General features: G+C 42.4%; 1 protein-coding gene across 1 annotated transcript in view; it reads right to left on the bottom strand.

Annotated features, from left to right (window-relative positions):
• LOC139390535 (glutamate receptor 3-like) overlaps positions 1-15,519 on the bottom strand; it is a 277,696-nt gene that overhangs the window by 24,849 nt on the left and 237,328 nt on the right. The window contains exons 11-12 of the mRNA XM_071137711.1: positions 14,138-14,511; positions 11,462-11,660 (exon numbers count right to left, since the gene is read on the bottom strand). Coding sequence (XP_070993812.1) covers positions 11,462-11,660; positions 14,138-14,511 — 573 coding nt within the window. The remainder of the gene's footprint in view (positions 1-11,461; positions 11,661-14,137; positions 14,512-15,519) is intronic.

The following is a 15,519-nucleotide window of genomic DNA, read 5'->3' as shown; positions in this document are numbered from 1 at the left end:
AGACAGACATTTTCAAGTCTTGCCATCGATTTTCAAGCCAATTTAAGTCAAAACTGTAACTAGGCCACTCAGGGACATTCAATGTTGTCTTGGTAAGCAACTCCACTGTATATTTTGCCTTGTATTCTAGGTAGATTTTCCTACTGAAATATGAATTTGTCTCCCAGTGTCTGTTGGAAAGCAGACTGAACCAGGTTTTCCTTTAGGATTTTGCCTGTATCACTCAGTGATGTGTTGTGTTGGATTTGCCCCAAACATAAGACTTTGTATTTAGGAAAAAAACTCATTTTCTTTGCCAATATTTTCTGCAGTTTTACTTTCATGCCTTATTGGGTACTGAGGGGTACTGTGGGGTACTGCGGGGTACTGGGGGGTACTGTGTGTAGGCCAGTGACACAACATCTTAATTGAATCCATTTTAAATTCAGGTTGTAACACAATTTTGGGGAGGAAAAGTCAATGGAATTCTTTCCGAAGGCATTGTAAACATAGTCTCCCACCATGGGTGGGGCGGCCAGGTAGCCTAGTGGTTAGAGTGTTGGACTAGTAACTGAAAGGTTGCAAGATCAAATCCCCGAGCTGACAAGGTAACAAAAATATCTGTTGGTTTGTTAACCCACTGTTCCTAGGCTGTCATTGAAAATCAGAATTTGTTCTTAACTGACTTGCCTAGTTAAGTAAAATAATGTGTGTATATGCTTTACATGATTTAGACAAATGGTCTGGATAAAATGTACAACTAAATTGAGGAACTATAGGACATGGTTTACTTCATACACTGCAATATTCCCAATGTATTTATTTTGAGACTTTTTTCCTCTGGTCTCTATTGATTTAGCCACTGTGATGAAAAACGGCAATAACTTCTGAATGGGTTGTGATAGAGGCAAGAGGTTTGGACCATTGGTTTTCTTAGACCTGTTAGTCAAACGTTGTGTTTTCCATTGGACACCCACCCATATGTATTACGAGCTCTGTTTGTATATTCGTACTCCATTCCTTTACTTAGAGTTGTGTGTATTAGGTAGTAGTTGGGGAATTGTTAGATTACTTTTTAGATATTACTGCACTGTCGGAACTAGAAGCACAAGCATTCCACTACACTCACAATAACATCTGCTAATCATATGTATTTGACCAATAACATCTGCTAATCATATGTATTTGACCAATACAATTTGATTTGATGTGTGAAAATAAATCCCTTCATATCACATCATGTTTTATAATATAATGCATGGTCATAGTGCCTGCACTGCAGTAGCTGAGATGTGAAAATGATTTTTCACACTTACAGTAGTAAAGTGCATTGGTGACTGCACTCTAGCTGTTGTCGGATACTATTTAGAATTCAGACTAAACTTGTAATAGCCTACATCATGAGGTCTACTCAAGGTTTTAGATAATGCTCTTGGGAGTGTTCTTCTCTCTTTCTGTGTATATTACTATTGTGTTGAGGCTTTAGATAACGTATAAGCTGCTGAGAGTTACAGTTCTCTCCTTTGCTACACTCAGTGGGCTTCCGAGTGGCGCAGCGGTTTAAATCTCAGTGCTAGAGGAGTCACTACAGACCCCCCCGGTTCGATTCCAGGCTCTATCACAACCCGGCCGTGATTGGGAGTCCCATTTGGCGGCACACAATTGGCCCAGCGTTGTCTGGGTTTGGCAGGTGTAGGTCGTCATTGTAAAGAATAACTTTGTATTAACTGACTTGCATAGTTAAATAAAGGTTAAACATTTTTTTTTTTTTTATACATTGAGCAGTTAGTGTTTCTTTATTGTTCTGTGATAAAGGACAGGGCTGTGTATGGTTGACTTGTATATATGACAAATGGCACCCTATTCCCTATGTTGTACACAACTTTTAACACTATGGGCCTTGGCCAAAAGTAGTGCACTGTGTAGGGGTTAAGGGTAACATTTCAGACACAGTCTTTCATGATGTTAATCTTCCCAGGTAACGCAATACAAACATCAGTCCTCCTCATCACACTAATAATCATTAATAAAGGTGTGATATAATGTCAATGATTCCATGTAGATGGTTGTTTTGTTTGCTGCTGTATTAAATTACATTTAGCCTCAGGGATTCATTAACTAGACATACCCGCCAAGCTCTATTCAATAACTAGACATACCCGTCGGGCTCTATTCATTAACTAGACATACCTGCTGGGCTCTATTCATTAACTATACATACCTGCCGAGCTCTATTCAATAACTAGACATACCCGCCAAGCTCTATTCAATAACTAGACATACCCGCCGGGCTCTATTCATTAACTAGACATACCTGCCGGGCTCTATTCATTAACTAGACATACCCGCCAAGCTCTATTCATTAACTAGACATACCCGCCGGGCTCTATTCATTAACTAGACATACCTGCCGGGCTCTATTCATTAACTATACATACCCGCCGGGCTCTATTCATTAACTAGACATACCTGCCGAGCTCTATTCATTAACTATACATACCCGCCGAGCTCTATTCATTAACTATACATACCCGCCGAGCTCTATTCATTAACTAGACATACCTGCCAAGCTCTATTCATTTAGCCTCAGGAATTCATGAACTATACATACCCGCAGAGCTCTATTCATTTAGCCTCAGGGATTCATGAACTATACATACCCGCCGAGCTCTATTCAATAACTATACATACCCGCCAAGCTCTATTCAATAACTAGACATACCCGCCGGGCTCTATTCATTTAGCTTCAGGGATTCATTAACTATACATACCCGCAGAGCTCTATTCATTTAGCTTCAGGGATTCATTAACTATACATACCCGCCGAGCTCTATTCATTAACTATACATACCCACCGGGCTCTATTCATTAACTAGACATACCTGCCAAGCTCTATTCATTTAGCCTCAGGGATTCATGAACTATACATACCCGCAGAGCTCTATTCATTTAGCTTCAGGGATTCATGAACTATACATACCTGCCAAGCTCTATTCATTTAGCCTCAGGGATTCATGAACTATACATACCCGCAGAGCTCTATTCATTTAGCTTCAGGGATTCATGAACTATACATACCCGCCGAGCTCTATTCATGAACTATACATACCCGCAGAGCTCTATTCATTTAGCTTCAGGGATTCATGAACTATACATACCCGCAGAGCTCTATTCATTTAGCTTCAGGGATTCATGAACTATACATACCCGCAGAGCTCTATTCATTTAGCTTCAGGGATTCATGAACTATACATACCCGCAGAGCTCTATTCATTTAGCTTCAGGGATTCATGAACTATACATACCCGCAGAGCTCTATTCATTAACTATACATACCCACCGGGCTCTATTCATGAACTATACATACCCGCAGAGCTCTATTCATTTAGCTTCAGGGATTCATGAACTATACATACCCGCCGAGCTCTATTCATTAACTATACATACCCGCCGAGCTCTATTCATTAACTATACATACCCACCGGGCTCTATTCATGAACTAGACATACCCTCAGAGCTCTATTCATTTAGCCTCAGGGATTCATGAACTATACATACCCGCCGAGCTCTATTCATTAACTATACATACCCGCCGAGCTCTATTCATTAACTATACATACCCACCGAGCTCTATTCATTAACTATACATACCCATGATTCATGAACTAGACATACCCTCAGAGCTCTATTCATTTAGCCTCAGGGATTCATGAACTATACATACCCGCCGAGCTCTATTCATTAACTATACATACCCGCCGGGCTCTATTCATTAACTATACATACCCGCCGAGCTCTATTCATTAACTATACATACCCACCGGGCTCTATTCATGAACTATACATACCCGCAGAGCTCTATTCATTTAGCCATACCCGGGATTCATTAACTATACATACCCGCCGAGCTCTATTCATTAACTATACATACCCGCCGAGCTCTATTCATTAACTAGACATACCCACCGGGCTCTATTCATTAACTATACATACCCGCCGAGCTCTATTCATTAACTATACATACCCACCGGGCTCTATTCATTAACTATACATACCCGCCGAGCTCTATTCATTAACTATACATACCCGCCGAGCTCTATTCATTAACTATACATACCCGCCGAGCTCTATTCATTAACTAGACATACCCGCCGGGCTCTATTCATTAACTATACATACCCGCCGAGCTCTATTCATTAACTATACATACCCGCCGAGCTCTATTCATTAACTATACATACCCGCCGGGCTCTATTCATTAACTAGACATACCTGCCGAGCTCTATTCATTAACTATACATACCTGCCGAGCTCTATTCATTAACTATACATACCCGCCGAGCTCTATTCATTAACTATACATACCCGCCGGGCTCTATTCATTAACTATACATACCCGCCGAGCTCTATTCATTAACTATACATACCCGCCGGGCTCTATTCATTAACTATACATACCTGCCGAGCTCTATTCATTAACTATACATACCCGCCGAGCTCTATTCATTAACTATACATACCCGCCGGGCTCTATTCATTAACTATACATACCTGCCGAGCTCTATTCATTAACTATACATACCCGCCGGGCTCTATTCATTAACTATACATACCCGCCGGGCTCTATTCATTAACTATACATACCTGCCGAGCTCTATTCATTAACTATACATACCCGCCGAGCTCTATTCATTAACTATACATACCCGCCGAGCTCTATTCATTAACTATACATACCTGCCGAGCTCTATTCATTAACTATACATACCCGCCGAGCTCTATTCATTAACTAGACATACCCGCCGAGCTCTATTCATTAACTAGACATACCCGCCGAGCTCTATTCATTAACTATACATACCCGCCGAGCTCTATTCATTAACTATACATACCCGCCGGGCTCTATTCATTAACTAGACATACCCGCCGGGCTCTATTCATTAACTAGACATACCCGCCGAGCTCTATTCATTAACTAGACATACCCGCCGGGCTCTATTCATTAACTATACATACCCCGGGCTCTATTCATTAACTATACATACCTGCCGAGCTCTATTCATTAACTATACATACCCGCCGAGCTCTATTCATTAACTAGACATACCCGCCGGGCTCTATTCATTAACTAGACATACCCGCCAAGCTCTATTCATTAACTAGACATACCCGCCGGGCTCTATTCATTAACTATACATACCTGCCGGGCTCTATTCATTAACTAGACATACCCGCCGATTCATTAACTATACATACTCTATTCATTAACTAACTACATACCCGCCGAGCTCTATTCATTAACTATACATACCCGCTCTATTCATTAACTATACATACCCACCGGGCTCTATTCATGAACTAGACATACCCTCAGAGCTCTATTCATTTAGCCTCAGGGATTCATGAACTATACATACCCGCCGAGCTCTATTCATTAACTATACATACCCACCGAGCTCTATTCATTAACTATACATACCCACCGAGCTCTATTCATTAACTATACATACCCGCCGAGCTCTATTCATTAACTAGACATACCCGCCGGGCTCTATTCATTAACTATACATACCCGCCGAGACATACCTGCTCTATTCATTAACTATACATACCCGCCGAGCTCTATTCATTAACTATACATACCCGCCGAGCTCTATTCATTTAGCTTCAGGGATTCATTAACTATACATACCCGCCGAGCTCTATTCATTAACTATACATACCCGCCGAGCTCTATTCATTAACTAGACATACATACCATACCCGCCGAGCTCTATTCATTAACTATACATACCCACCGAGCTCTATTCATTAACTATACATACCCACCGAGCTCTATTCATTAACTATACATACCCACCGAGCTCTATTCATTAACTAGACATACCCGCCGAGCTCTATTCATTAACTAGACATACCCGCCGAGCTCTATTCATTAACTATACATACCCGCCGAGCTCTATTCATTTAGCTTCAGGGATTCATTAACTATACATACCCACCGAGCTCTATTCATTAACTAGACATACCCGCCGAGCTCTATTCATTAACTAGACATACCCGCCGAGCTCTATTCATTAACTAGACATACCTGCCGAGCTCTATTCATGAACTATACATACCCGCCGAGCTCTATTCATTAACTAGACATACCCGCCGAGCTCTATTCATGAACTATACATACCCGCCGAGCTCTATTCATTAACTAGACATACCCGCCGAGCTCTATTCATTAACTAGACATACCCGCCGAGCTCTATTCATTAACTAGACATACCCGCCGAGCTCTATTCATTAACTATACATACCCGCCGAGCTCTATTCATTAACTAGACATACCTGCCGGGCTCTATTCATTAACTAGACATACCTGCCGGGCTCTATTCATTAACTATACATACCCGCAGAGCTCTATTCATTAACTAGACATACCTGCCAAGCTCTATTCATTAACTATACATACCCGCCGAGCTCTATTCATTAACTATACATACCCGCCGAGCTCTATTCATTTAGCTTCAGGGATTCATTAACTATACATACCCGCCGAGCTCTATTCATTAACTATACATACCCGCCGAGCTCTATTCATTAACTAGACATACCCGCCGGGCTCTATTCATTAACTAGACATACCCGCCGAGCTCTATTCATTAACTATACATACCCACCGAGCTCTATTCATTAACTATACATACCCGCCGAGCTCTATTCATTAACTATACATACCCGCCGAGCTCTATTCAGTTTATGGACTTCAGCGTTATCACCCCAACATACAACCATTCAAATAGCTGCAGAACAAATATGGCAGCAACATATTTAGCTAAGCAGTGCCAGTTGTTATTGTTGAAGGAGTACAACATGAAGCCAGCAGCCATCTGTCTCACTGAGGCTCCAGGTGCAGATAGAACTGAAATACTTGCTGGAGGGTAGGCACACTGAAGAGGAGAGGCTGGAGGGGGTTGCCTAGACTGGGTAGGCTAGGCAGGGGAAGAGGCAGAGCCAGGAGTGGGTAGGGTTTTCTGGACATATGGAACAGACAGACTTGCTGGAGGCTAGAAAGACTGCAGTGGAGAGGCTGGAGAAGAGGCACAGCCAAGAGAGAAGAGAGATGACAGGTTAGTCTGAAGAAGAGGAAGAGACAGGATAGAGGAGAGATGACAGGTGAGTCTGAAGAAGAGGAAGAGACAGGAGAGAGGAGGGATGACAGGTTCGTCTGAAGAAGAGGAAGAGACAGGAGAGAGGAGAGATGACAGGTTCGTCTGAAGAAGAGGAAGAGACAGGATAGAGGAGGGATGACAGGTTCGTCTGAAGAAGAGGAAGAGACAGGAGAGAGGAGAGATGACAGGTTCGTCTGAAGAAGAGGCAGAGACAGGAGAGAGGAGAGAGTGGGGGCCAACAGCCCAGAACCCTGCAGCCATCCACTGGGTTCATCAGTCCTGTCTCTCCCACTCTTCCTTGCCAGCTGTCCCACTTGGTGGGAGGAGAGGAGGAGCCATCAGGGCTTTTTGAATTTACTAACTCTACACATTTTGGAAATTATTTTCTAAGTGGGTAATTATTATTTTCAAAATACATAAACTGTCTGCAGGACTACATCTACAGTGAATCCAGTTTGCTAGAGAGAGAGAGGAACTTGTAATGTTGAACACAAATAGTATGTTTTGCACATCATTCTCTGTCAATTTCAATTTACTTTGTAGCGCTCTTCATCCAGGCTGCATAATTTATGTGATGCTGAATTGATTCTAGAACCGGCAGATAATGTTATTCTAGAGTGTTTCTACAGACGACAGACTGATAGTAGTTTAGTAGGTTGTGTGCTGGCCCATGTTATTCTACAGTGTTTCTACAGACGACAGACTGATAGTAGTGTAGTATGTTGTGTGCTGGCCCATGTTATTCTAGAATGTTTCTACAGACGACAGACTGATAGTAGTGTAGTAGGTTGTGTGCTGGCCCATGTTATTCTAGAGTGTTACTACAGATGACAGACTGATAGTAGTGTAGTAGGTTGTGTGCTGGCCCATGTTATTCTAGTGTTTCTAGTGTTAGTGTAGTAGGTTGTGTGCTGGCCCATGTTATTCTAGAGTGTTACTACAGACGACAGACTGATAGTAGTGTAGTAGGTTGTGTGCTGGCCCATGTTATTTGCCAGTTTCTGATGAATGGGAAGATCATTGTGTGACAGAGACTAAGAGCAGTGCTTCTGTATAGAAGACATGTCATTTTGACATGTGTCCCCGTATTTCTGGTGATCTCAGAGGTCATTGTCTTTGTTTGGTTTCCATGACAATTCATCATCAATTAAAATATCAAGGAAGTGTGTTGTACAGGCTTAATCAACAGGAATATTATCAATATGGACCTGAATGAGTCTGGATATATAGTCTGGATATATAATCTGGATAAATAGTCTGGATAAATAGTCTGGATTGATTTCTTTGCTCTTTGGACTAGATACTAAAAAAATAGTTGTTAAGATTCAGTGACATTTTGTTGATTTTAAACCACTTTGTGATATTACACAGTTCATCATTAACATTAATAAAGTCATTGAGATCTCTGTGACACTAAAAACACACCTGTATCATCAGCAAACAATATCAGGGAGAGAACTTTGGATGCATACAAGAGTGAAAACGTGTCCACGCATGCACACACACACACACACGCACGCACACGCACATACGCACGCACACACGCACACGCGCGCACACACACACGCACATACACACACACGCACGTACACACGCACACGCACACACACACACACACACACACGCACAAACGCACACGCACACACGTACGCACGCACACACGCACGCACACACGCACGCACACACACGCACACACGCACGCACGCACACACGCACACGCACGCACACACACGCACACACACACGAACGCACACACACACGTACGCACACACACACGTACGCACACACACACGTACGCACACACACACGTACGCACACACACACGTACGCACACACACACGTACGCACACACACACGTACGCACACACACACGTAAGCACACACACACACACACACACGTAAGCACACACACACACACGTACGCACACACACACACACGTACGCACACACACACACACGTACGCACACACACACGTACGCACATGCGCTCACACTTATGCACACACACATTGGCACACACACACACAACTTGAGCCCATTAATCAGTGCTTTTCCCCTTGTCTCTCTCTCTCTCTCCAAGTTTTAATTAAAGTCCCGTGGAACAAAGCTACACACGTCATGTGTACTCTGAAGGCTCCGGATTGGAACTAGGACACTCATTATATGGAATACGTGAAATCTGTCTGGAACTCCCCGACAGGCCTCAGTAATTGTGTGTGTAACAGTAAACAGTATTCATTCTCTATGTTAGTCCCTGGCTGTGTCCAGTGTTCTGCATATCAAACAGATGTTGTTCATGTGGTATGTTGAGATCAGTGTGGGAGTAGAGTCCGAGGGGGGTGACTGGGAGTAGAGTCCGAGGGGGGTGACTGGGAGTAGAGTCCGAGGGGGGTGACTGGGAGTAGAGTCCGAGGGGGGTGACTGGGAGTAGAGTCCGAGGGGGGTTCGAGGGTGTGTGTGTTGGGGGAGGGGGGTGACTGGGAGTAGAGTCTGAGGGGGGTGACTGGGAGTAGAGTCTGAGGGGAGTCGAGGGTGTGTGTGTGTTGGGGGAGGGGGATGACTGGGAGTAGAGTCTGAGGGGGGTTCGAGGGTGTGTGTTGGGGGGGGGGGGGGTGACTGGGATGGATGAAATAGACGGTTAACCTGTCTATGTCTAACTCTAACCTTAAATTAAGACAAAAAAGCAAATGTTGTTATTATTATATATATATTTTGTTACAAAGAAGTGTCCCGTCCACTAGAATGTCAAACGGAAACCTGGTGGAAACCTGGCACCATTACAATGGTGAAGCGTGGTGGTGGTGGCGTCATGCTGTGTGGGTATTTTTGAACAACACATTAGATAGACATTTGCTAATTGCCACTTCTCATAATAAGATAAAAGGTTTTAGTAGACCCACTGTGTCTCTGTCTGCCTCTTCATAGTCTAAACAGACTACATCATAACATATTACCATTATCACAACAATGTGATACACTGTTAGAAAAAAAGGGTTCCAAAAGGGGTTCTTTGGATTTCCCCATAGGAGAAGCCTTTTTGGTTCCAGGTAGAATCATTTTGGGTTCCATGGAATCTAAAAGGGCTCTACCTTGAACCACCCAAAAAAGGTTCTAGATGGCACCTGTTCTAACCTAATCCTCCACACTGGCACAATGTAGTTGCCACTTCTTGCAAGATGTCCATACTGTTTCAATTCACTTGCTCTAGTACCCACTCGTTCTCTTCACTGTTTGCCCTAGCTATATATTCCAGTATCACAGCGATGTGTTACAGTACACTGTAATCTAGCTCCTCCACTCTGGCACAACGTGCTGTGTTGTATTGTATGTACTCTGATAAGGGGATGGATGAACTCTCAGATGAGAATTTGGTTAATAAGTTATAACTTAATTGGCTCGTCGGTCCCTCTCTGCCAGCGGACATATGGCTTCCTTCCATCTCCTCTTCTCTATTTGGCCTGGAGACCCATTATTCATCAGCTCCAATTTACCATGCAGCCACAGCCAGCTAATTAGGTTTGGTGAACTGACCCCTCTGAGTTACTGTAGGGCTGATGTGGACTCTCTGATTAGGCCTCTGTTTCATCACCTCAGAGAGAGAGAGAGAGAGAGAGAGAGAGCGAGAGAGAGAGAGAGAGAGAGAGAGAGAGAGAGTATGTGTGTGTGTGTGTGTGTGTGTGTGCGTGCGTGCGTGCGTGCGCGCGCGTACATCATTAGCAATCAGACTTTCTGCTGACCAGACTAACTGTCTCAAGGTTGGACAAGGCCAGCACAACCGAAATGCCGCTGCATAAATTCACCGTTCAAGTGACGTCACAACGTTTCAGGAAGAACTTTTAGCGCTCCTCTGCTTCTCGACAGTTCTGATGACCTGTTCTGAGGTTTGGATAGAGATACAGGGTGGCTTTTGTCAGAGATACAGTGTTAACGGCTGTACTGAAGACTTGTCAGGGACTTGATGTCTGAGGGGACATGAAGCCATAATAGCAATATCAACTCGCATGATATCAGACCAAAACAATCTCTTTTTACAATGTTTTTTTTTTTTTTCCCACAGTACTTGATGATTGACCATTTGTACTAAAAACTAGCCGACCAGCCTGTTGTACCGAGTTACCAGCAGTAATTGCTGAAGGTCAAATCCTAACTTTCACTTAAGTCATGCATTGATGTCAATGGGAGAATAAGTGTAAATTTGACTTTAAGTGGAAGATAGGATTGGTCCCTGAATGATCACTTTCCCTAGATGATCAACCCAGTGTACCAACTAGCTGATGGACCAGTTGTTAGCAACGGCATTCCGGTGTTCCGTTACTCACCCTGAAGAACTCCTTGGTGGAACCAGCATCCAGAGTTCCGTAGGCGATCTCAGTCTGTTTAGCCAGGTCCTCAGCACTCTCTATGGGGGACACCATCCTCTCCACGGTGAGGAAAGCAGCCAAGTTGGCCGTGTAGGACGAGATGATGATGAGAGTGAAAAACCACCACACGCCCCCTACTATTCTCCCTGATAGGGACCTGAGAGAGAGAGAGACAGAGAGAAAGAGAGAGACAGAGAGAGAGAGAGAGAGAGACAGAGAGAGAGAGAGGGGGGGTGGGAGAGAGAGAGAGAGAGAGAGGGAGGGGATGGGAGAGAGAGAGAGGGGGAGAGGGGGAGAGCGAGGGGAGAGGGGGTAGGACGAAACAGAGGGAGAGGGAGATAGAGAGGGAAGGAAACAGAAGGAGATGGAGATAGAGAGAGAGCATTAACAACACATTAGAGAGAGGTGCCATTACCAGAGCTTGTAAACCCAGCTGGTGTCTGTCCATTCCATATAGTAGGAGATAATGACAGTAAATACACTACAGGTGATGCACCACTGCATCTAAAGCTACAGACTCAGCTCACTGGAACATCGTCCGTGAGACCATAAAAACCTTGGTTAGCCTGGCTAGAAAAACCTAAAGCTGAGTCAATATATTCTAATAGTATATTCCCTCCCCCAATACACACACCCTCGAACCCCCCTCAGACTCTACTCCCAGTCATACCCCCCCCCCCCTCCCCCAAAACACACACCCTCGAACCCCCCTCGGACTCTACTCCCAGTCATACCCCCCTCCCCCAACACACACACCCTTGAACCCCCCTCGGAGCTATAGTGGACCTATATTACAGCTATTTTAGAGCTATATTGGATCTATTTTAGAGCTATATTAGAGCAAAATTACAGCTATATTAGAGCTATTTTAGAGCTATATTGGAGATATATTTTACAGCTATTTTAGAGCTATATTGGAGATATATTTTACAGCTATTTTAGAGCTATATTGGAGCTAAATTACAGCTATATCGGAGCTAAATTGGAGCTATATTAGAGCTATTTTAGAGCTATATTGGAGCTATTTTAGAGCTATTTTATAGCTATATTGGAGCTAAATTGGAGCTATATTTTACAACTATATTGGAGCTATATCGGAGCTATATCGGAGCTAGATTGGAGCTAAATCAGAGCTATTTTAGAGCAATTTTGGAGCTATATTACAGCTATATTAGAGCTACATTAGAACTATTTTAGTGCTATATTGGAGCTATATTGGAGCTATACTGGAGCTATTTTACAACTATTTTAGAGGTACATTTCAGCTATATTAGAGCTATATTGGAGCTATATTAGAGCTATATTGGAGCTATATTAGAGCTATATTGGAGCTATATTAGAACTATATTGGAGCTATATTGGAGCTATATTAGAGCTATATTGGAGCTACATTAGAACTATATTGGAGCTATATTGGAGCTACATTAGAACTATATTGGAGCTACATTAGAACTATATTGGAGCTATATTAGAGCTATATTGGAGCTACATTAGAACTATATTGGAGCTATATTAGAGCTATATTGGAGCTATATTGGAGCTATACTGGAGCTATTTTAGAGCTATTTTAGAGCTACATTTCAGCTATATTAGAGCTATATTGGAGCTATATTAGAGCTAAATTCGAGCAAAAATAAAGCTATATTAGAACTATATTAGAACTACTTTACAGCTATATTAGAGCTATATTGGAGCTATTTTAGAGCTATATTACAGCTACTTTACTGCTATAATAGAGCTATTTTGGAGCTATATTGGAGCTATTTCAGAGCTATATTAGAGCTATATTGGAGCTATTTTATAGCCATATTGGTGCTATATTAAAGCTATTTTAGAGCTATATTGGAGATATATTTTACAGCTATATTGGAGCTATATTACAGATATATTGGAGCTATTTTAGAGCTACATTGGAGATATATTTTACAGCTATATTGGAGCTATATTACAGCTATATTGGAGCTGTATTAGAGCTATATTGGAGCTATATTAGAACTATATTGGATCTATTTTAGCGCTATATTGGAGTTATATTGGAGCTATATTGGAGCTATATTAGAGCTATATTGGAGCTATTTCAGAGCTATATTAGACCATGGTATTTTTACATTAGATCAACGCCATGATATTTTTACATTAGATTAACACCATGGTATGTTTACATTAGATCAACACCATGGCATTTTTACATTAGATCAACACCATGGCATTTTTACATTAGATCAACACCATGGCATTTTTACATTAGATCAACCCTATGGCATTTCCATCCAGGTCACCCCTGATATAAGTCAGTATTCATCCATGTCTGAGGACGTTGGGAGATGAAGTAGAAACCGGACACTAGGGGCAACAGTGAGTGCTGTTAACTTCAAGTAGGTTACGGTTTTGCTATGGTGTTGTGGACGGGGATGGCAGATGGGTGTAAGCATCTGATTCAAAAGATTGTATGTTCGAAACCAGGGGAAAGTAATTGACGTTTGGAAGAACTTTGAAATTTGATGTTTGAGAAGCATGGATGAATGTTTAATGATGATGTTATACTGTGAGAGCTGATAGTGTATTTCTACCACATTGTATTTTGAGGGCAGACCTATGGTGTCCGTTTTATTTCTCGATCAGATCGTTTCCTACCTGGGTGATATCTCACATCCTTGCTGCATGAAGGCTCCCAGAGAGAACCACAGAGAGTTGAAGATGCCAAAGTCGTTGGGAGGATCTGGAGGTGTCTGGGGGTCTTTGGTCTCATCCTGTTCATCCAGGTTCCACTCATAAGGGCTGAAGCGGCTGACCAGGAACAGGACCACACTCACACCGATGTAGGCGAACACGATACACATCCATATTTCGTAAGCCAGCGGGTCCAGGAAGGAGAAGACACCAGGTTTAGACTTCTGGGGCTTCTTGATCATGATGGAGATGCCCAGAGACATGAAGGGCTTGGAGAAGTCGATCACTTCCTCACGAACCAGGGTTATGGTGAGAGGTGCCACAGCTATATCTGCTCTCTGGAAACAGAAACATGTAGAGTGGGTTAGTTTGGTTCCAGCTGAGATTTTAATATCTAGACTTTTAAGATAATATCTAGACTTTTTATCTAGATATTATGTATCACTGTTGCTGGATTCAGACTAACCTATGACTTGAGGTAGAATTCAATGAAAATACATTTGTTAAATTAAGCTCCTTATATAACTTATGGACAGTTTTCAAGAGTTTCTTCAAATATTGGCCTACGGTTCTGCTTTATATTCTCAAAGCGGACAAAACAAAACATCATGAAGAGGAAAAGGAAAAGCTTGAACAGTCTGTGCCTCAGGATGCTTTTAGTCAACACAACAACATCAAAGAAACATGAATAATGTGTAGAATGTGTGCTACATTGAGTTCAACAGAGTCTCAACAAATATTTCCACAATCAGAGAAGAGAGGGAGGAAAAAAAGCAAAAATATATTCAAACATTTCATGTTCACCTTTCCCAAAAAAGATTTCTAGACACAGATTGGGCATAACTAGCAACACATGGGTGTATGAGTCAGATGTGAAATATGTAGCACCCCATGGCGCAGTGTCTATCCCTGTCTAGTTAGTTTAAAGCTTTCAGACTGTGGGAGACTGATTGGGTCTAACCAGAGGGATGCTAAGAACAGGCTGGAAACTTTTGGAGGTGTACGAATAAAAACGTATATTACAGAAATCCAAATTTCCGTTTATCTTCAATTCATGAAACTCACAGTTACTGTCAATAAACCCTAACATAATTTGTATATACATAGCTAATTAAAGGGAATAAGTTATTTATTTGTAACGCAGGCATGGGAAATATTCCCCAAAACAATCATATGTCCTGTGTACCAAATGGTAGCCTGTTCCCTATGGGCCCTGTCCAAAGTGGTGCACAGGTAGGGAATAGGGTGCCATTTGGGATGTAACCAAGGCTTTTCAGGACAGATGAATAATAGTTGCTGAACATCTTTCCGTAGCACAACAGTAAATATATACAGCAGCGTAACTG

Source organism: Oncorhynchus clarkii, chromosome 31 (genome assembly GCF_045791955.1).
Source record: "Oncorhynchus clarkii lewisi isolate Uvic-CL-2024 chromosome 31, UVic_Ocla_1.0, whole genome shotgun sequence".
Classification (NCBI taxonomy): Eukaryota; Metazoa; Chordata; class Actinopteri; order Salmoniformes; family Salmonidae; genus Oncorhynchus; species Oncorhynchus clarkii.
The sequence above is the reverse complement of the archived record's forward strand: the minus strand, read 5'-3'. Positions and strand labels throughout refer to the sequence as shown.